This window comes from Vanessa atalanta, chromosome 24, assembly GCF_905147765.1.
Source record: "Vanessa atalanta chromosome 24, ilVanAtal1.2, whole genome shotgun sequence".
Taxonomy (NCBI): Eukaryota; Metazoa; Arthropoda; class Insecta; order Lepidoptera; family Nymphalidae; genus Vanessa; species Vanessa atalanta.
Window position 1 is genome coordinate 5,917,190 of NC_061894.1, and position 24,293 is coordinate 5,941,482.

Genomic DNA, 24,293 nt, shown 5'->3' on the forward strand with positions numbered 1-24,293 from the left:
CTAATTTGAGAGACTTGGGGAAGCTTCCACTTTTTATACAGGTTTATACAGTTCATCGATTATATAAATATTAATCGGTTTTTTCCTTGGTTATTTGCCAATGAATTACAAAATAAACAACAGAAATAGTAAGTTCTTATATATAATCAAAACAAATTAAAATTTTAGAACATACAAAATAATAAAAGGTTCAAATATATAGGAAATTGAAACTTATAGACAATTTATTTAAAAACAAGGTTTTACATACCGGAATATTCCATATAATAACTTTGTTCGTTTCATAAATACGAGTACTTAAGCAAACTAAAAGAAATAGAACTCAGTCTTTATGTCTTTGGTAGCATATTTCGTCATAAAGTCCCACTGTCTTGATTTCCAATGTCCCAAAATATTTTAAATATCATTGATCGAGTATCTTCCGATATTTTTTCATAACATTTCTTTCTACACGTTGTAGGCGTTTGGTCGGTCGATGGACTACGTCCGGCCTGAATTCGTAAAGCTTTTGCGTCAGTGCGTCCGCCATTTTGTCAGCTTCGTTGGTGCCCGGAGGTACTTCGAGTATCTGGGTTTCCGTGGCTACTTCTCGAAATATAACAGAGGTCAAGCCAACCTCGCTGAACGCCGACAGGCGTTTGATCTGGCTTTTTCACTTACGCCAAGATCTGCTCGTATTTCAGGCCAGTCAAATGTGGCAAAACTTTGTAAAACGAGTGATATTTTGCCGGGATTGCATGTGATCTACACATATCATTGAGATATTTGTACTTGTTATAAAGAATAGGTATACATTCCCTGTTCATAAATCAACAAAAGTCTTAGGCTCTTCCCCGTTCTTCATATTTGTATTCAATACGGTCGTAGACATTTGCATTAACTTTTACTTCACGGATTTGTGTCCACCTCATCATCTGATTAGTCGTGTCCTTGGTCTAGTTCGTATTGTCCAGAAATCCTTTGAAATTATTTTATTTTTTTTTTTTTTTTTTTTTTTTTTTTTTTTTTTTTTTTTTTTTTTTTTTTTTTTTTTTTTTTTTCGGTTGGAAAATCCTCAATGGAGTCCCTCCGCCCCGGGGGAAAGGCGAAGGGGACTGTCAGACTCTTACTGACTAAAAACCAACCCGTGTCCTCAAAGTACCCGTGCGTCGGAAGGGCGGGTATCGCCGAAGCATTCGTCACTACCCCCCGACGGGTATTGGCTCGCCAGATGGTCAGGCGGGCCCCGTCACTCACTGCGGCTGTCACCCCGGCCGCAGGACTCCACTATGAGGCGCGCGCGCGGAACACGACGCCGCCGCCTCGAGGCCTGCTGCTGATCGGACGACGAGACGCCCCGAGTCTGTCGTCCGCAGGCCACGCCCTAGGGTGGTCGAAGGTCGGCAACCCTACGACGCCCAGTACGTCTGCTACGGGAGGGGAGAGAGGAGGCAGCCTCTCTCTCCCTTTCCGCCGCCTCCTTTGAGAGCATCACGTCCTCGCAGAAAATGGCGACGGCACTCCACCCTGCCTCGCTCCGTAACATCGTTGAAACGACAGTCGGAAGCGAGAGGTTTCCCGCAGCACCTACGGCCGCGACGAGGTCACGGCGCTGCTCAGCCCATGCTGGGCACTCCGCCAACGTGTGCAACGCCGTATCGTCGCGACAATCGCCACAATGGTGGCACTGGGACGTCGGCTCCCGGCCTATGCGACACAGGTACTTCCCGAAGCACCCGTGCCCGGTGAGCACCTGCGTCAGCCGGAAGCCGAGGGCGCCGTGGCTCCTGTTGAGCCACTCCTTCAAAACGGGCCTCACCGCCGCTACGGCGGCGGCTTGCCCTGTCGTGGGTTGCGCTAAGCGCGCGTGCCACTCCGCCACTAAGACCTGGCGAAGCTCTGCCCTGCGTGCCTCGATCTGTCGAGGCACCAGGCGCTCACCCCGCTCGACCGCCTCCGCGCGCCACCAATAGAGCGACGCGAGGAGCTTTGCCTCGAGGTCCCAGGGCGGGGAACCGGCTAGGAGGCTCGCTGCCTCGAAGGAGATCGTACGGTATCCCCTTATCATCCTGACGGCCATCGCGCGCTGCGGTCTTCTCAGCACGGCGACGTTGTTTGCCGTCAGGGCATCCGCCCACACTGGCGCGGCGTATAGCGCCATCGACCGTACGACCCCCGTGTAGAGCCTCCTGCACGAGGAGTTGGGTCCCCCCAGGTTGGGCACCAAGCGCGAGAGCGCTGAGGCGGCGCCCAACAACCGGGGGGCGAGCCGTGTAAAGTGCGGCCCGAAGTTCCACCGACTGTCGAGGACGAGTCCTAGGTATTTCATCGTCGACTCTACAGCTATGGATACCCCTCCTACGATGATGCTGGAACCGGGAGGCGGTTTCGTCCTCGGCCCGTGAAAACACAGGGCCTCCGACTTGTGCAATGCCACCTCCAAGCCCAGCCGCCGGATCCTACCCACGACGTGCGCGACACCAGCAGTCGCGCGTATGGCCGCCTGCCGGTACGACTTCCCACGCGCTGTGACGAGCGTGTCGTCGGCGTAACAAATGACGCCGACGCCGTGGAGAAACGCACCGCGCAGAGCCCAGTCGTACCCCACGTTCCACAGGAGTGGTCCCAGAACGGAACCCTGCGGAACGCCGCACGACGTCTCTCTCCGACCCCATCCTTCTCGACCCGGGTACACGACCGCTCGGTCCGACAGGTAAGCCGCGACCACGCGTCGGAGGTAGTGCGGCACTCCATGGTATCGGAGTGCCTCCCTGATGGTACTCCAAGGGAAGGTGTTGAAAGCGTTGGCGATGTCTAGCGACACCGCCAAGACCACCTCACCCCGGGCGACTGCCTCCTCCGCGAGGACCTTCACGCGCATGATCGCGTCCACCGTCGAGCGCCCCTGGCGGAAACCGAATTGGTTATTTGCCAAATCCGGCCCCACCCTGGTCATGTGCTGAACGAGGCGACTGGCGATGATTCGCTCGAGGATCTTACACACCTCGTCCAGCAACACGATCGGTCTGTACGCAGATGGTGAGTCTGCAGGTCGCCCCTCCTTCTTTATCAAGACCAGCTTTCCGGTCTTCCACCGGCTCGGAAACTGGCCTCGTTCCAGACAGGCGCTCAAGAGCCCTGATAGTCGCGGCCCTAAGTGTCTCATGGCGAGGACCCATGCGCGACCTGGAATGCCGTCGGGGCCTGGGGCGGTGTTCCTGATGCGAGCCGCTGCGACTCTCAGCTCCACCAGGGTCACCTCTGGCACTTCGTCGTCGTCTTCGTCGTCGTCGTCGTCGTCGGGCATGTTCCGAGGCGGAACCATAGCCGGTGGTGTGTGCTCCGGTGTTGATGGAAACAATGCACTCACTACCTCCTCCAGCAGCTGTGGCTGAAGACTCCGGGACAATGGGGGGGCCCACTGGCGCAACTTGCCCCTCACCATCAGGTAGGGGCGTCCCCATGGATCTAGGTCCAGAGTCCCCAGCAGTTCTCCGTTGGCCTGGGCCTTGGCCCGGACGATGGCCAGCTGGAGTGCACTCTTCGCCTCACGGTAGTGAGCGTATAGCTCCGCCTCTTCACGATCTTGATCGGCCGCCGCTGTAAAGGGGCGGCGGCGTCTTCTTCGTCGTCGGCACCTTGTGTACCAGCGTCGCACCCGAACGCAGACGATGCGCAGCTGCGCAATCGACTGCGCCCACCAGTACACTTGGCGCCTAGATGGTAGCGGCCGGACTCGGGGCATGCCAGCGTCGCAGATGTGCGACATGCTCTCCCGGAACCACTCCGCCTCCTCGTCGATGTTGGCAGGCCTGCCTGGAGAATCCAGCCAGGCCTTGACGATTGAGGCCTCCAGGAGAGCCTCCCTGTCCAGCCGTTTTATGGCCCAACGCGGACCGTCTCCGACACCTGCCGAGGCCGGGGCTAGAACCGGCCGAATCGAGGTCTGGGCGGAGACGCTAAACCTGATGTATCGGTGGTCGGATAGCGTCTCGACGTCCTCCAGCACGTTCCAGTCGAGGACGGTGCGCGCGAGAGCGGGGCTAGCGAACGTGAGGTCCACTATTGACCCACCCCGCTGCCGCACGCAAGTCTGCACCGAACCTCGATTCAGGAGGAGCAGGCCCTGCTCGACCGCCCACTCCTCTACTAACTCGCCTCGCGCGTCCGTGGACGGGGAACCCCAAGCTGTAGACTTGGCGTTGAAGTCCCCCAGGACGAGCACGGGACGAGGGCGGCTACGACAGACGACCGTGCCCAACTCCAGGGTGATACTCTCGAGATCTGCGAGAGAAAGGCTGGGGGCGAAATATACCCCCACGACCACTATATCACCCCAGACTGCCGCGATATAGCCCCGCCCTCGGGTGACGGCCTCGAAGGGAAGGATGTCGGCGCCGGATCTCAGAATGAGCGCCACCGAGCGGTTATTGTCGCACACCCAGTCATCCCTGGGTGGCACAAAGTACGGCTCGGCGACGGCAGCCACGTCGATGGACCACTGCACCATGCTCTGGAGTAAGAGATCCTGAGCCCTGGCGCAGTGGTTTATATTGGCTTGGAGAAGACGACGTAGAGCCATTAAATAGTGTCCATGGCCGTCGCCTCCTCCCCAGTCCTCGGCTGATCTTGTGCCGTCGTAGCCGGTGGGTGAACCGGCTGCGAGGAGCTGGTTGCTTTCTTTTTCTTCTTCCTTGTCTTCTGGGTCGCAGTCGGCGGATGAGCCGGCTGTGCCCTGGCAGTAGGTCTCGCGCAGGCCTTCGACCCGATCTGATGGTCGGCTGGCTTGTTAGATGCCGCACAGATGACGCAGTGCGGCGTTTTGGCACAGCAAGTGCCAGCCTTGTGACCGGGTTGACCGCAGCGGAAGCAGATTTGGCTGCGGTCCACCCCAGCGGTGCACCGTGCCCCCACATGTCCTCCTTCTAGGCAGCGGTAGCACCGGTAGGGCTTAGGCGGCAAGAGCGCGACCTGCGCCGAGACCCACCCGACCAGAAGTCTCCCGTCCTTCAGTTGTTTCGCCGCCGCTACGGGACAACTTACGTGTGCGGTCCCGAGACCGGAGACCCCCCGACGTATCGTGCCCACCTTGACCTGGTCCGGCGGGCATCCTCCGGTCTTGGAGATGGCGGCGACGACCTCATCCACCGTCACCGAGTCGTCCAGGCCTGAGATGCGCAAAACCACGCATTTGGTAGGCCTGGACACTCGGACGTCGTCCGATCCTAAGGACGCCCTGAACTTCTCTGCTAGGGCGTCTGCTTTGGGACCACTGGTGGTCCCCGAGATCTCCAATAGGCGACCCCCGGTGGCAGTCGTTTTGCACCGGAGGCCTGTTATGCCGAGATCACTGAGATTGATCTCGGCTTTCGCCTTGGCCAAGATGCCAGCGTACGAGAGACCCCGCTCCTCCGCCCCCGGCTGCAGAGTGAGAGCCACTGCAGTAGAGCGGGGGGTCTTGAGCCTCGCAGCCTGGCGCTTTGCCGCCGCTTGCTCCTTCTGGCGCGCCTTCTTGGATTTTTTGGCGGCGCCCGCAACCGTCCACTCCGCCTCAGGTCTTTTTGAGGGGTTGCGCGTCTCGTCCGCGTCTCGTCTCGCTTGTGCCGGTTGGGCGGCACGGGGCGCTGCGGCTCGGGTCACGCCTGCCTTCTTGGCCGCTTTGTCTCTCTTTTTGGGTTTTGTAACAGCCGCTTGTGCCGGTTGGGCGGCACGGGGCGCTGCGGCCTGGGCCGCATATGTCGGCGGCGCCGGTGCGCTGCGTTGGTCTGCAGCTAGGGGGGGACGTAGGATCCTCCCCTCGAGCACCGAGAAACGGGCGTTGAAGCTCGCCATCTCCTGACGGATCAGGCGAGTCAACTCCGTCTCCTGCGACGACTGCTGCAGAGCGGTTGCGGCGTGTCCAGGCCCACCTCCCGCCTGAGGTGTTCGCGGCGGAAGTTGGCCATCTCAGCCTTGAGCTCGTCGTGTTCCCTCCTGAGGACATCCACCTGTGCTGCGAGCTTGGTGTTTTGGGCTCGCAGCAACGCCGTCTCCTCCGTATTGGTGCGGGTGAGAAGCACCTGGGCGCATTCCAGTATAGAGGCCGTGGCCTCTTTGAGCGCCTTCTGACTGCAGCCGCTGAGTCCCTTGGACACCTTGCCCACCCTTCTGATGGCCGCAACCGCGTCGGTCACCTTTCGGTTAAGGTCAGAGGCAGGGAGCTCCTCTGCCTCGACAGAGTCTATCGACTCCGACAGGGGGGTGGCTCTCCCTTCTACCACCCTCTTTGTCAGAACCGCGATCTGCCGCTCGTCCTCCTTGAGTTTGTCGACGGCTGCTGCGGCCTTCGTTGCAGCCGCAGCCTCTCGCCTGGAAAGGCCGATACCGGCATATTTGCCGGTAGTAGCGGGCCTACCTCTTCCCTTCTTCTCGGAGTCACTCAGTGCTGAGTCCGACCCCGAGTCAACATCCTCTCTCGCGCGTTTGCGTGAGCGTTTGGTGTTATCGCTCACCGCGCTCGCCACACTCATACGACTCGACACGCTGTCGGTATCCGACAGCGCGCCCATCCTCTCCAGTCGTACCACTGGTATTTTCATAGCAAAATCGGTGTCCGTTGTGCATGCTGTTTTATCATCGGAAAAGATCGGTCGTGCGACTTTGTCCCCCTCAGATTTCGATCTGGGACTGCCCGATCCGTGAAGCGGATCGGGGAGGGATTGGCACCCTCCTGAGGAATTATTTTTTGTAGTAGCACTCATTTTTAAAAAAATTTTGCCGGGGCTGCCGGCAGGAAGAAGGAAGGATAGGAGGAGGAAGGAATAAGGATGTGGAAGGGTGGGAAAGGAAATGCAGTCGGGACCGAAATACCCTTCGGCCATGCATCCCATCGCGCTGCGAGGCCACTTGGGATTGGGTGGTTTTTTATCTTAGAGGTGTCCTTCCTCTGGGGCCGGGCGGTTAAGCCAAGCCCCCCGACGGCGGCATTGAATCATGCCTCCGTCCGTTGTTCGGCCAACCCGACTCAGCGGACCCGCCGAAAAGGTTTGCTCCCCCGTAAATGAGGAGACAAACGAATAACTGAATCCCGCTTAGATGCGCCTGCAACCAAGCGGGTGCGGTCGCGTCTCGACCCCACTACAGAAGTAGAAAGAATTAAAATTTACAATAAAAAAAATTTACAAAGAAAAAATGAACAAACAAAACAAACAAACAAAACAAACGGACAAAACGGATCAGATGAAAAAAGAATACGGAAAACAAATCAAATAAATAGAAGAGAAAAAACCAAACAAATAAAACAACAGAAAATAAAATTAACAAACGAAAAACTCCCCCTACTTTGCCACGAAGCCGCTCCACAGTTCACTCTGTTAAAAGAGATGTACCGGGAGCGACCCCTGACCCGCCGCGTCAGTCTTAGCCGTGGCCGGCGAGCAAGCTCAAGCCGGCCCCGTTGCCCAGGGTACGCCACGAGGAGGCGACTGACATATACCCCATTTTTTATAACCTAACATAACCTAACCTAACGCACTAAACAATTCTACTCACCCGGAACATATACATATAATTTTCTGTTCGCTAACTATAATTGAAAGAATTACAGCGGTAACGCCCATTAATCTAGTTTTGAGTGAGCCCTAATTTAAAGAATTTGTGGATTGTTGTAACTCCAAATTATTTTGCAGCAAGAAGATATAAAGCAAATACTAACCGATTCCGGTTCTGCCCTGCGTAGTTGTCTGACCAAAATCTGAATTCCTTCACCCCCTTTCAGCGTTCTATTTTATGAAATCATATTAACAGCTAGAAACTCATTCGCCTTTTAAGCAATAGTCTCATGCCATATATATATATAGGACTTGTTCGCTTAACGCTTCAATTTTGTCCGCCTTTTTAAGGGCTCGAGCTATTTTCTTGTGCTTTAAAACTTGTGCTTGATATTCTTAAAACCTTCGCTTTCTTCTTCATTTTAAAACTGGTTATTGTTGAACACATGACAAATGGCGCAACGATCCTTTTTTGGCCTGAGTGAGTTTACAATTTGCTTCATCATGTCATCGATTACTCTGTGCTTGTGTTCATATTTTTCCCTTTTATCTTCTTCGATAGTTATTTCCCAAAAAAAATTGTCTTTAGTTAATTCCATGTGCTGATTATAATTTTTTAGTATTATAGGACAATCTACTTCAGTGTATTCTTTTTGTTTCTTGCAGCACCGTCAAACCTTTTTAATGAGTTGTTGTCCAACAAAAGACGACGTTAAAACTACGGGCTTTTTATCATACCACATTGCTGTGCCAACTTCTGTTCGATCTATATCAGCTACCCATTCTTCTGAATAGCCCCGTTCTGTTTTAGTACCCTTATATATATTTATATTTTAGTGCCGTATCATAGATATATTATATAATTTCCTTCCAGACGTATTATTATTTTATTAAATATATTTAGCAAGCGGCTTGTAAATTGTAGATAAATTTCAACAATTTCCCTATCCTGTTGGTCACTTGGTTATAATAATTACTAGCAAACCCGGCGAACTCCGTTTCACCACCAGAGTGCTTCGTTTTTTGTAACGTTTGGTCTGGGGATTAAAAGATGAAGAAAACATTTTTTTTTGTTATATATTTGAAAAGGAAAAAAAATATTTTATTTCACAACAGTAATGAATTCATTTCGATTACAAAAATGAAGTGTATTGAACTTATCTAAGTAAAAAATGAACGTGAATCCAAAGTAAATACTGAATCGAAGCGTTATACGTGTCCGCAAATTATCCGTTTCATTGAAGTGCTCTTTGGTAAACCACATTTTTTGTTTTTTGGTCTGATGTTAACACAAACAAAGCGGATGGTTTCCCAACTCGTGAACACGCAACGTGCTGCCCATGTAAAAAACAATGATTTTCTAAATTTATCCCGCAAACACTAAGGTGCTCCCTATACCTACAATAACATTGTACAATATATTTAATTGCACAATAAGATTGAATTGCGTTTTGAATCCAAACGCTCAATTATATTGCCCAATTTTAAGAACTTCGGAAATTGTGCAATGTTTTTGTGTTCAGTCGGAAAATAGTTTGATCCAAGCAACATGTCCGCACAAGATTTAGCTGCAGCTGTACTATTATTGCTTGTGGCTAAGCGTAAACGTAAACGAACACGTCGTTGGTCGAAAGATTGGTACTTGAAAAGGCCAAAATACACTCACGAAAATCTCTTAAAAGTCTTGATGTTAACTGAGGAAAATGACTTCAAGAATTATGTACGACTGGATTTGGAACAGTTTCAAGAGCTACTAAAATTGGTTGCGCCATTGATTGAGAAAAAAAATACAAACATGAGGGAAGCAATACCACCTTTTCAACGGCTTTCAATAACATTACGGTATCTAGCCACTGGGAATACTCTAGAAGATTTAAAGTTTCACAGTGCTATTTCCCCACAAAGTCTTTCCCTAATAATTATGGAAACCTGCGATGCCATAATAAAGGTTTTGAATAAATTAATCAAGGTAAGTAAAGATCATCTTTTTATTTATTAATTAAACTTTATATATTGAGACATGTCTTTATCATCATTTTCTTGTTGAGAATTGTCCATGTTCTGCCGATTATCTTGTTGGGAGTAGTACACGTTCTGCTGGTAATGTGGCAATTCCTCAGATGGAAGTTCAGAATTTTGCTGTGGAGAATAGTTATTGTAATTTGGTGGAGTTGGCGTGGATATGATGTATGTCGGAGATGGAGTTATTGTTGGAGTATTTATCTGCTGGTAATGTGGCAGCTCCTTAGGTGAAGGTGCAGAATTTAGCTGTTGATTTATAAAATAGCGAGGCGATGGCGTGCTGCTGTAATTTGTTGGAGTTGGCGTGGATCTGGTATATGACGGAGATTGAGTTATTGTTAATGTTGGAGTATTTATTTTAACCGAATTGCGATGTAAAAGACCTAACTGTCTTTCCATGAGAATGGCAGCAATAGCACTCTTAGCAAAGATTTGTTGTGTTGGTTCCATTTTCTTTAAATCTGCAGCACAAGACAAAGCCCAGTTTTCATATTCATCCGGTTTCTGTCTTAGACGCTCAGCTGCCAACTGCATAAGGTCATCTTCAGGTTTTCTCTTTAATTTTTTATCTTTTCTCATCGGAACTGCATAGGATGTAGATGCCACTTCATCAGCATCAATGGTTGAACTATTTTCCTGAAAAAATAAACAATTTGTTATTTTGTTTTCAGCTACCACAAACTGCCGAGGAATGGAAACAAGTTGCCAAGGATTTTGAGAGCCAGTGGAATGCTCCTCATGTAATCGGTGCTATAGATGGCAAGCACGTGGACATAAAGAAACCTCCTGGTTCTGGATCATACTACTATAACTACAAAAAAACATTCAGTATTGTGTTAATGGCGGTTGTAAATGCTAACTACGAGTTCATTATGGTTGATATAGGGACTAATGGGCGCGTATCAGATGGGGGTGTGCTGCAGAATACAACATTTGGACAGCAATTAAAAAATAACGCTTTAAATATTCCACCACCTGAATTGTTGCCTGGAAGTTTCCGAAAACTTCCATATTTTTTTGTTGGAGATGATGCCTTTCCAATGTCTCAAAATTTACTGAAACCTTATAGCCAAACTGGATTAACAAAAGAAAAACGTATATATAACTATCGAATATCGCGAGCTAGAAGGATGGTTGAAAGTGTTTTCGGTATACTAGCTACTCGTTTTGGAGTATTTCAAAGAGCATTTCCTTTTGATCCTACAAAAGTAAGAAAAATTGTTTTGACTTGTTGTTATCTACACAATTTTTTGAGGAAATCCCGTTCCTACTTATCTCCATAATTAATGTTTCGTGAAGACCACGAATCAGCAATAATACACCCACCATCTAAAGAAGTATTTCAGTTGAAACCATTGGAAAACATCAATAAAAAAAATTCACTGAATATCGCAAAACAAGCACGGGACAAATACAATGAATTTTGTAACAATGAAGGTGCAGTTCCCTGGCAAGAGAAAATGGTTAATTAAACATACCTACAACTCTATATATTAAAAAATATATAATTAAATACTAGGACCTAAATAAATATGTAAACGTATTCATTAAAATAAAATTAATTAAAACTTACTTGTGTATCATTGTTATCTAAACTAGAATGTACAGTGTGTCCTCCCGGACTACGTACAGTAGACTCAGCATCCATACTAGACTGTGAATCCGATGCGGTTTCCTGATCTTGTAAAAAAACCATTTCATTATAATACCATAAAGTAGGTTGGTATATGTCGTCTGCACTAGATCCAGATTTCATCGACTGAAGGTGTTTCTTGAGTTCCTTTCGGTAATTTGTTCTCAAAGAGTTGAATTTCTTCTTCACGTCATCTTTGCTTGCCTTTGGAAACATCTCTTTATATTTAGACAACAATGTTTCGTAATCAACTTTTTTTTTATCACGGTTATGATATTCTTTGCTCTTGACATTCCACAAAGACGGCAATTCTCTATACAATTGTATGCATTCCACGATAAACTCCCTTTCCTTCACTTTCGTATTGTCTTGTTCGGCCATCTTTGGGATGCGAGCGTGTGCGTGTTCTCTTCTCCTTGCCCCGACGAAACACAGACTAAAAAATATTGCGCAATATTGACCCTATACGATGCAATGGAAAAATATGGTGCAATAAAAATTAAACTCGCTCAAACTTTCGTTCAATCATTGCGCAATCTTCAATATTAGCCCTAGACGATTAATTATATTGCACAATTTACAATATTGCGCAAAAAAATGGATCGTTTAGGGGACGCCTTAGACAATATATTTGGATGCACTAAAATTATGACTTGTTTGAAACAATGTTTTTATAAACTAAAAAAAAATAGAAAAATCTTAATTAATTAACAATAAAATCAAGTTTAGTCAGTCTTATGACATTGAGGACATAAAATAAAAAAAAAAAACAAAAATGGCAATAATTCTATCAAAAAAAAAAGATAATACTAAAATCACTAATCTTCAACAGCCAAACAACTAGAGCAAGTGGGTACTACATGATCAAGACAAAAATTTTTATATTTATGACAATTTAACCTTGTTTTTCGGTTTTTTTGCCAACCAAATTCAAAGCAACGACCATTCCTCGAAGGACCAGCTACTCCAGGCACATCATCGAGCTTCAAAATTTCTGTCAGTCTTTGTCTCAATGATCGTTACAAATTCAACTGCGTCTGTCGTTCTTTTATAAGTGGTTCAATTAGACTCATAGCCAATTTTTCAATGAATTGACGACGTAAAAGTTTTGAAGTTGGATTATTAGCTGTATGTATCACTTGACTGTTTATAGTACTGACGTTCAGCATAGCTTAAAATACCACCATAGGCCAACGTCTCGTTGCTCGAGCACAGTTGTAATTAGCACACAGACGATCTACGACATCGACTCCACCCTTTGTCTTATTTTAACTCAAAATGATATCAGGTTTTATATCATTTTGAGTTACAATGAGCACAGTACTAATCAGAAGACCGTTTTTTCCGGTTTTTGGAACATAAGAAACCAGAACCATATTGTCACGAAAACCAAACATACACTATGATGTACTTCACTCTTCGACCACGCAATTTATTGAACTCCGGGGGAATTTCCGTTTTGTTCTTTCTGATTGTTCCAACCATTGTTAGGCCGTTCTGAAGTAACGCAGTAGCCAAGGATATACTAGTGTACCAATAATTAGTTGTGACATTTCGGCCAGTATTGAAAATGGGTTCGCATAATCTTTGGACAACAGCTTGGCCAGAATTATCAAGATGAAATGGACCTTCCGTTGACTGTTTTCCGGGATAGATTTCCATACTAAACGTATAAAACATTTTAGCGTCGCAGAGAGCCTTAATTTTGATACCATAGCGGTTTGGTAGCCATCTACTGTTACAAAAGCAGACAAAGTATAATTATCCTTACAATTTTTGACAAATATTTCTCTGATATGGCAAAGCTCAATTGCTTTTCTTTGCTGCCTTGTTGTATAGTCATCAAACCTCAAAACTCGCAGAAGAAATTTAAACCTCTGAGCAGACATAGAAAGCCAAATATTTCAATGGCTCCACCATCCGTCCGAAGCGACTCTTCAACATTCAGATGATTAGATTTTTTTACTTCGGGTAATAGAATCAAACCCATGAAGCATTGTACCTCTTTGACGTTAGTGGGCCTCGCATACGTCTCTCGGTTATATTTATGTTTCACTGTGTCGATGTATTGATTAGTATACTTTACAATAATATCGATTATATTGTTGTCAAAGTAGTGTTTCCAAATTGCGAGAGGTTCTTTCTTACCGGCAATAATCCGCTTCGGTCTTGGTAACTGAGTTATAATATTGACTCTTCTAGTACGGACAGATTGACGTTGGGGCACCTTACTCCATCTCGTTGATTTATACTTTCCCAAATAGAACAATGAGTTTTCATTAACTGAATATTCGTGGTCACTCAAATCTTCTTTGCTCTCCGAATTTAGTATTTGATCTGGTTCGAAATTTTCCTGTTCTTAGGAAGCGACTTAACTTCCAGATTCACTCCGAACGAGTGGGTCTTAAAATAAATATGGATAAGACGAAGATTATGTCGAACATCCATGTTGTGCCCACTCCCATAAAAATCGGTGAATTTACTCGGAGTTTCTCTGCGAGATCGAATCAGAAATGAGGAGATCCGCAGAAGAACTAAAGTCACCGACATAGCCCGAAGAATTGCCACACTTAAGTGGCAGTGGGCGGGGCACATTGCTCAAAGAACCGATGGCCGATGGGGCCGACGAGGCCATTCTCGAATGGCGACCATGGACCGGAAGACGCAGCGTGGGTAGGCCCCACAAGGCCCCCACAAGGTGGTCCGACGACCTGGTGAAGGTTGCGGGCTGCACAGGACCGGTCGTTGTGGTGATCTTTGGGGGAGGCCTATGTCCAGGAGTGGACGTCTTTCGGCTGACATGAATGAATGAATCTTAAAGGCTTGTATTTTGAACGTATAATTAAGTATTTATCAGGTATGAGTAAGAAAATGCTTAAAACAATTTCTATTTTTATTTTATATTTTATTTTAAAAAGTGGATTCTAAGTTGGGTCTGTTTTTTGTAAAAAGTAAAATAATTATTTTTTAATGCAAGTGTTCTATTAAGTTATAAGCAAGATTCATTTTTATTTACTTGTTATTAATAATGACTCATTTAGTATTTAGTCTGTTCATGATTCATTTAGTAAAACACATTACGAGATTCAGTGTCAGTTCAGTGTCAGTTTATTCAAAATGGCAGATCTTGAATGAACATAATATTGGCCTTTTTTCAATTATTTAAAAGAAATAAATACATTATATATCAATGTTTTATTGCAGCATCATCGATAAGCAAGATAAAAGTAACAAATTTATTTATAGGTTTTATAAATCAACATAAAATAATTAGGTTCAACTTAAGGAACAAAATCGCGATAAAGTAAAAACAAAAAGATCTAAGAAACTTACTTTTATATAATACAATAAAGCAATGTCTTGCAAATTTAGTTAACACATTCAATGCCACGTTTCCGGCGAGATTCTTATCTCAAATGCACTTTATTGTAAGAAACGTATCAGTGTGGCCAGATGATTTGAGTTTTTGTATTAGTAGTAATTAAGTGTTATGCATTATTTTGATAACAATTATAACAATGCGATACGGTTTTCTTAAAAAAAAATCAAAATCACGGCGCCGTGTACTTGGCCCACAGAGGTGTTGGTGGCCAGTTACACGGCTCCGTGTAATTACATTTATTTTTTACTTTATGGAATTATAATTATATACGATATTAAAAATAAAACCAAAATGTATAATTAAAAGAAATTTAATCAAAACACACATTATTGGGAAAAGTAACGAAAAATATAAATAAACTGAAAATAAGGGTTATATAAAACAAAAAAAACAATGAAATCATGTTAAAGGAACATAGTAAACGTAATTGTAATTGAGAATCATTATCAACTTAATTAAAATAAATCAATCAAACTAAAATAAAATAAAAAACTAAATAACTAAATGAACTTTAAATAAACATGTGCTTAATATGATTATGCTTGACTAAAACAAGAACTTAAAATAAACATAATGTGCCTCATATCACCATAAGTTTAATTTAAAAAAAAAAACACATTAAAATATAAGAAATCAACAAAAGGATAAACTTAAATATTCGGTGCACATCAACTACTAAAAAAAACGAAGGTTATAAATGAACTTTAAAGAAACACTCTATGCAAAATCCTGGACTTCCAACGCAGCTTTTGCATTCGTACAAAGTGGCAACTCTATTTTTCTTTTCTTTGCAACTTTTACACTCTTTTTACCTCTGTGATAGTTCTAATCTTATTACCTTCTTTTTTTTGTCGCATCTTTACGTTTTCGATTTTCGTAAGTGTATGTCTAAGAGACAGTTTTTCAGCTGTTTGTGGTGGTTTTGGTAATAATTTTTCTAAAATATGCATACGAAAATCATAAAAATTAACTTTGGTATTATTACTAAATTTATTATACAAATAAAAAGCATTACTAACACTCATCTGTAGTGTATGGATAAAAATCTTTTTGTACCACCTCATAGTTTTCCTTTCGCAAGGATAGTAGGAAACCATTTGATCCTGCAAATCAACACCAGACATAAATTTATTATAGTGTATAATTGCTGCTGGCTTCACAATAACATTTCGTCTTTTATCGGTGACTTCCATCATTTCGTTGTCATGCTCTGTTGATATATACAGTACGTATCGCTTGTCCCTCCATTTGCCGATATGTACACCATTTAAAAATAATGATTTATTTTCTCCTTTACGGAGTGTAACCGTAGCGAGATCTATCGGATTACCTTTTCGATTTTTATTTAAGGTACCAGTGCAGTAAGTTTGACGATCTAATAATTTTGTAGCCAAATCATATGAATTATAGTAATTGTCCATATAGACGCTGTGTCCTGAGTCCAATTTGTCTTCAAGTAACTTCAGTACAATTTTTTGAGTATGTCCTATGCCGGATGTATCATCCCCTGCACCACCATAGATTTGAAATTTTAGTACGGTACCCTCTGGTTCTGCAAGTACGTACAATTTGATTCCGTATTTGTGCCGCTTATTTTTAATATATTGCCTAAACTGTAAGCGTCCACGCCATAGCACCATCGATTCATCTAGCGACAATTGTTTGCCCGGATAATAAATTTCATTCATTTTTTTATTAAAGTGGTCTACTATAGGACGAATTTTAGCCAGTCGGTCTTCAGTAGATATTTCAGAGGAAAAATGAAGACAACGTAATATCAACATGAAGCGATTGCGTGACATAAATTGCGCAAAGCAAGGAATATTAAAAAGCCAATGCTTTTTCCAATAATCACTTAATCTATTCAGTCGAATAGTGCCTTTGTGCAAGACTAATCCAAGAAATGTTAATAGCTCAGCTCTTGTTAACTCTTTCCAGGCTGTTATTCTAGAGTATTTTTTGACACCTGGAGCCTGTAGTACACGATTGGCATTGACATTAGTTTCACGCACTATCAAATCTAGAATATTATCATCTAATAGTAAGCGGAATGTCTCAAATGGATCAGATGGAGCTGGCACTAACAATTCTTGGGATTTGGTGAACTCTATGATATTCATCCTCCCATCTGTACTCCAAAGAGATGTAGCTCCACTTTCAGATGGTACTTCGTCTGGTCTTACAACTGTAGATTGCGAGAATAATGACGAATGTGCATTTTCGTTTAACGGTAACCTTTGTGGCAAATCTTCACAAGGAAAATTAAACGAAGGGGCATCGGACATTAACATGGATACAGATGGAGTTGCTGAAGTATTCAGTAAATTGTCAGGTATGTGAGGTAGTTCTCCATAAACTTCTAAGATAGAAGGGGAGGTAGCCATTTGGTAATCTGGAGATACTTCTTGAGTAAGTTTCTCTTTATTGCGTTCTTCTCTATCACATAATAATAAATTGTTTACTTGCTCTGAACTCTTCTGACATTCTGGCGGCTGAAGTTTGTCTCTTCTATTACGGCGCCTAGTTTCAAAAATACTATCATCACTGTTATCGCTACCTTCTTGTCTTTCTTGTCCAATTTCGAAACGGGTTTAGACCGGATATTTTTGTCCGATCTTCACTCGAGAGGGGAAACACCGGATTTCAGCTTACCGAGATGGTAGATCTCTGTTTATCAGCTCTATCGGTTAATCACTACATAAAACTTAGTATTTGCGTAAAATAATACCAAATTAAGCTAGATCATTATACCAAATATGAATTAATATAAACGAAGGTGAAAGACCGGACAGACATATTTTGTGAAACTTACCTTGTTTTCTCTATCCACGCGTAGTACATATGGGCGCTCGGCCGTGCTGCCATCTAGTTTCAATGTATGTAACAAATCAAAACTATATACATGTGCGTTCGCCGTGCTGCCATCTGTTGTCAATATAAGTAACAAATCGAATAAAACTTATAATCTGTAAAGCGACATCTATCAGCTAATTTGGGACTTAATAATACAGGAAATATTATTATCTACTCTTCTACTCTTAGCAATAAAGTAAGTAAAATGAAGAATAATAAATTGTAATTTATATTTTAGAATCAATCTTAGATAATACTAAGTTATATTTCTTATTTTGGAATGTAGAATGTATCAAGCAAATCATTAACATTTGTTTTGTACCTATGGCGTTGAGCCTATGATTTCCGGACAGATTTATTATAATAAGTAAGGAATTAAATAAATTAAGATTTAATAGAAGTTTTGGTTAAGGCAATTATTAACTAATACTGTTTAAATAATTTAGAAATATAAATATGATCTATTTTTGTCATAAAATTTGTTTTAATAATTTTGAAATATAAATATGATTTCTTTTTATCAAGAAATGTGTAAATTTGATTAGTCCGGTATATTTTTAATATAGATAGTGATAAATAATTAAGCTAATTACAATATATTTCGATTTTTAATTAAGATCAAAAATAATTTTATATTATTTTTTTATTATTATAAGCCATTAATAGTAATTATGTTTGTAACAAAATAAATATGGTCTTGTTGTTGATATTAAAAAAAGGATGTAATAGTTTAGTTAGTAAAAAAGTATGTTCAGGCGGGCATTCCTAGGACAATTGTATAACGATCCACTATTGATCTTATTAAATTTGTTAATGAAAAGGTGTTTCTCTGCATTTTCCAAATGAATCCCGGGGAGAATTCTGGCGAAACGCCGACACACGTCCACTTTGTCGGAGCGACTGGCGGTAAGGTAACTGCGGGGCGGGGCAGAACATAATGACGTGGCGCACAATGTGGCTAGCATTCAAAAATATTGCCGTATATAACGGAAATTTGATTTCGAAGTTCTTACCCCATCGACGATCTTACCCCAACGCACCTTAAAAAAAAATCATAAAAAAATTAACACTAAATGTTTTTTTTTTGTAGTACTAAATATAAATAAAAATATTTTAAGTTTAATTAAATCAGTTTTATTTTTTAATCATTTTCGAATAACAGTCGAAAGCAATACAAATAATTCTAATATCCTATCTATTTTTATGAGATTTATGATTAAACCTATTATGATTAACCTTTGATTCACCAATGATTCAACCAAATCGAATTGACAATATTTTTTTCTAGTAAATATTTAGATGTTTTTTTTTTAAATTGAATATATATTTTTTTCTTTGTGAACCAATATTAATAAAACGAACAAATATTACGCTATATGTTACCCCACGGTCACTACACTACAGATTTCGAACACTTACGATTTTATTATATAAATAGATCATTAAACTTTTATAAAATGTTAAAAATTGGTATGTTTTAATATTTAGTATAAGAACTAATTGTAGTATAATAATATAAATAAAATAAAAAAAAGGTTAAAACCAACTGTCTATTTTATTGACAATTCTTGTATTAATTAAATCTATGTATACGAATATTATAAAATCACAAAACTTATCCAAAACTTTTCTGAAAGTAATAATTCTTTAAACTGTTTCGTAGTAATCATTTCTCTCTTTAATATCTCTCCTTATCAGTCATATTTCTCTTATAATCAACAATACGTAAAAAAAAAAAAATCTTGTACTTTTAAATCTTACACAAATACCAAAAAACTTACTAATTTCTTTACGAGTATACTCTTAATGCTGGGGCCACACTAACGAGAAATGCCATTAATTATTGCGATAACCGGCGTTAACAGTAGGTGTAGCCACTATTTAACGCGATAATTTGACAACGGCATTAACATTACCGTTTGGCGTTAGGCGATAGCTCAAGTGGCGGTACATCAAAGAAACTAACGCGAGGATTAATGCGATGAAACGGTCACACTACATACTGTCAAGTGTCCGTCGTGAGCGCAACACGATGGCACATGCTTACTTTCGCACATGTTTCCTAAGCACGTTTTTGTTTTTAAATATCTACTATGGCTATGGAGTGGAGTAATGAGAAAGTAATTACATTTCTGGAGATTTTGCAAACGGAACCATGTTTGTGGGATCCAAAACTTAAGAGTTTCAAGAATCGTGGAATGCAAAGTGATGCTTGACGACAAATAATGGAATCATTACCTTTTAAAACAAGTATTGAAGAAATGAAAAAGAAGAAGGGAAATCTAATGGGTTATTATAGAACCCATTTAAACAGAATTAAAAAGTCCTTGAAGTCTGGAGCTGGTAAAGATGAAGTGTACACAACTAATTGGTTTGCATTCGAAACGATGGATAATTTCCTGCGAGGAGTATATGATAGTAGCCGGACATTAAATACTGAGGTAAGTAATTAAATTAGTCAGTAGGTACCAAGTGGGGTTTTAGGTTATAGCGATAGTTTATTCGTATTCATATTTATTTATTTATTTATTTATTTATTCGAATTACCAACAGAGATAATAATAACAATTACAAGAAAATATTAATAATATTTAAGGAAATAACTAATTATACCTCTAATTATAGGTACTTACGACGTGCGTAGTAGGTAAATAAGTTGTATGTGACAATATTAAATAAACCCTTAAATAAATAAAGAAATTATTATTAAATAAATAATTTCATTTGTGTTCAATTCTAATCATATGGTTTAATTATTATTTATTTATAATTGTTTAAAAAATGTATTGTATTTCTTATTTTTAATTATTATGCTTATGTTTAATTCATATTTTCAATAATTACATTGTGTAATATGATAATGCATGGTGAGACTACCTGTAAGTAATAGAACTTTTGCCTTGATAATTTTGAAATGTAATTTTTTATTTTGGATGTGATATTATATCTACTTTTGGTTGTCCTAATGATAATAAAATAAAATAAAAACCCTTAATTCACCACGTCACTAAAAATCACACTAATCACCACCATGAGTCCCTGGGACTCATATTTTGGTTTTTCGAATAAAACATGTGTTTAAATTGTTACTCATCTTTTAAAATTACTTTGTCCTGTGTGACTGTTATATCTGTCCGTCTGTTACTAATTTAAATATAAATATTCTTTCAGACACACGACGACAATATGGCTCAAGAAAGAAGTGAGGTAAAGTGTTATGGAAATAACAATAATCCTCAATTATCTATGAACACAGAAGAAGTTTCGCAAAATATACAAGAAGACAATGGATCTCGTCCAAGAGAAAATAAATATCTGCCTAGAAATTTCCTGTATTATTTGATTGTATTTCTTTGCAGACCCTACATGGTGCAAATCTTTTAAAGCATTTAAGAAAATACCACGAGAAGGAATTTAATGAAGTTTTATTGCAAACTAATGAAAATTACATTTCGGTTAAGAAACCAAAATTAAGTATGCAAGATAAATTACTTCAAGAGTGCACAAATTTAGTGACAGTTCACGGACGTCCACTGACGATAATAGATGACCAAGCATTTCAGAATATAATATCTCTAATACCAAATATTAATGTTTCAATCAACTCACAAAACGTACGAAATACCCTCAAAGATACTGCTGAATAATTACGTTCAAATTTAGCTAATGAGATGAGAAATTTACCCATATGCCTCAAAGTAGATATAGCATCATTGTCGAATCGTAGTTTTATGGGAGTAAATGCTCAGTTTATTAAGAATGGACAAATTATACTAAAAAATCTTGCAGTAATTGAACTATTTAAACGACATACTTCTGAACATTTAAAAGAAAAATTGATTTACATATTGCGGCGTTTTAGAATACACAACAAACAGATTTATTGTATCACTACAGACAATGGTGCCAACCTATTAAAAATGAGTAAATTATTTGCGGCCGAAGCTAATCAGATGGAAGATGAAAATAATTATTCTGAAGGAGGCGATATCTATAGCAGTTCTAGCCAATTACATAATAATGAGAACACTGATTCTGAATCGGACGCAGATGACGTCAATCATATAAATGAAAATTCTTTTAATGACCAAATTGTACAATCTATAATTAATTTTCAATTTAACATTGTTGATGATGAGGATAACCTCCCCATTGCAGTAGTCAGATGCGCGGCCCATACACTACAACTCGCAATGCAAGATGCTTGTAATGATAATGCAATACAAAGTTTAATAACTAATGCCCGAGACATAGTAAAACGGCTTAGAACACCAACATTCACTATGATTTTAAAAGAAAAAAGGAAGAAGAAACCTACATTAAATTGCTCCACGAGATGGTATTCTACGATAGATATGGTTGAAAGTATTTTAAGCCTAAGAGATATATGTGCAACAAGTGAGCTCCTATACTTACCCGATGAGACCTGGAATGATCTTGATTCATTTTTAAAATCTATGCTTCCAGGAAGAAAGCAAACTAAAATTTTGCAAAAACAACAGCTAACCATGGGTGATTTTTATATCGAATGGATGAAATGTATATTTGAACTTCAAAAAATTAACACTCCGTTATCTAGACAGGTTATTTGTCATATGAAACACAGACAAAGTGTCTTGTTTGACAATAATGCTTTCATAAGTGTTCTCTTTTTAGACCCTAGAGTTAATTCTACTCTCACAGATGAACAGCAAAGTATTGCACAAACAAATTTAATAAATTTAAATACCCAGAAAATTATCTTTAAATGTTTCTTCAAGAGTGGAAATGGAAAATATGTCATGTACCTCAAATAACATTCAAGATGCAGGTTCAAGTACAGATTTGGAGGATTACCTAAATGATAGCTATATTGAGAAACATGTTCATAATATTTCAACTCTAGTTAGAAGAAGCGATCCAACTGGCGAAATAATAAATACTCTTAAGGCATCATTTAAAGTATTTTTAGAAGAACCACTTCTTAAGTCGTCGGAAAGTGTTTTGAAATTTTGGGATTAAAAACAGGTCATATATCCACAACTTTATCAATTAGCGCGTGTTGCATTGAGTGCACCAGCAACGCAAGTTAGTGAGGAACGGCTTTTTTCGGCATTAAAGTTCATAGTTTCCGATTTGAGAATGAATTTAAAAGACGATATAATAGAAGATATTTTATTTGTGCGTTGTTACAAATTATATAAAGCATAAAGTACAATTAAATTAAAATTGCAATTTTACATTAACATTTGAAATTTAGACGAATAGCAGTAACCTCAATTTATAGAACAGCTGATATTTTTTACGACTAAGTACTACGGTCTGTCAATTTATTTCAGAGATTTTGTTAGAACTTTACAATAATAGTTTAAAACGAAAAATATTTTATTAACCCTTAAATTGGCAGTGTATGTACTGGCATACATTAACTTTGTAAAAATATTTGACATAGTATAATAAAAATGTCTGTGTCACAAATCATTTTAATTCATTGCAATACTAATTATTTTTATAAGGAAAAATAAAACACGTCTCTGGCAACACTTATTTTGACATTCGGTCTCGAAAATGGCGGCCCGGCGTAGCTCATCTGTGTTGACTAAGGTATTTATATTATTTTAACTTGGTTTGACATGGTTTGTGGTGTTTTTATGAACTATATTTTATGCATAACAGTATAATCGAATGGATTTGATATGTTTTTGTGTATGGTGACTTTGTGTTTTGAGTTTATTTTGGTCGGTAAACTGATGTATGCTGTGGCATACATTGCCAAATTCGTAATGAAAGACCCTTCGTTTTATCTGTATGACACAGCATACATTGCCAAGTTTGTAATGAAATGCTTTATTTGTAATTTGCAAGATACCGCATGTATTTGTGATTTGGGATTGCTTTTTATTTTTGGTTGAAGCATGTTTTTTTGTTTCTTTGTTGCCAGCAAACGCTACTAACTCGAGGTGGTAGAATATTAGCTCTTGTGCCTGCTGAAAATGCACCCTCTGACGATAGCGAGCGCTCAGATGTCGAAGAGGAATTTCGTGTACGCACCCCGCTTTCTTCATTTTCTTCTCCAGCACCTTCTATTCATTCTTCCTTGGAAAGACTAAACATTGTAGATGATGACGAACATTACAACAGCGACAATGTTCCACTTACGCCTATTTTTCAAACAGTATATTCAGGTCCGTCTTTAGAACCAAATTGCAATAAAGTACCGGTGCTGAGTGATATTCCGTCACTCCCAACAACTCCTCTTACTCCAGTAAATCCACCAAATCCAAAAACCAGATCCCGACGTCGTCAGCCCACCGTTCCTGTCCTGAAAAGACCGAGACTAATGAAAAAATTTACTTTGAACTATCAGTGGAAAAAAGCCGTTTTTCGACACAGAGCTATTATAGAAGAAGACTCCAATTATACAGATGTTCCGGATATATCAGCGATGGATTATTTTTATAAATTTTTTTCGCCAGAAATTCTAACAGATATCGTAGAGCAAACAAATTCTTACTCAATAGGAAACACTGGACGTTCACTTGGTTTGACGGAAGATGAGCTTCGCGATTTTCTAGCCATACATATTATAATGGGGGTCGTGAATATGCCAGCATATACGGACTTTTGGAGTTTACGATACAGGTATAACTTAGTAGCAGATTTGATGACACTAAAACGATATCAACAAATACGTCGCAATTTGCACTTCGTTGACAATAATATACAGGATTCCGACCGATATTACAAAGTGAGGCCATTTGTGCAGAAAGTAAGACAAAATTGTCTAGCACAGGAAAATGAACGGAAGTTTAGTATAGACGAGATGATGATTCCGTATAAAGGAACCAAAGCTGGAAAACGCCGTCAATATATGAAGGACAAACCCAACAAGTGGGGTTTCAAAAATTATGTCCGC

General features: G+C 40.8%; 1 protein-coding gene across 1 annotated transcript; it reads left to right on the top strand.

The window, feature by feature from the left end:
- Window positions 1–8,912: 8,912 nt before the first annotated feature.
- LOC125073534 (protein ALP1-like) lies at window positions 8,913–10,813 on the top strand. Its single transcript, XM_047684395.1, has 2 exons — window positions 8,913–9,477; window positions 10,202–10,813. Exons 1-2 carry the CDS (start codon window positions 9,058–9,060, stop codon window positions 10,811–10,813), a joined length of 1,032 nt encoding a protein of 343 aa, XP_047540351.1. The 5' UTR covers window positions 8,913–9,057.
- The last annotated feature ends 13,480 nt before the right edge of the window (window positions 10,814–24,293 follow it).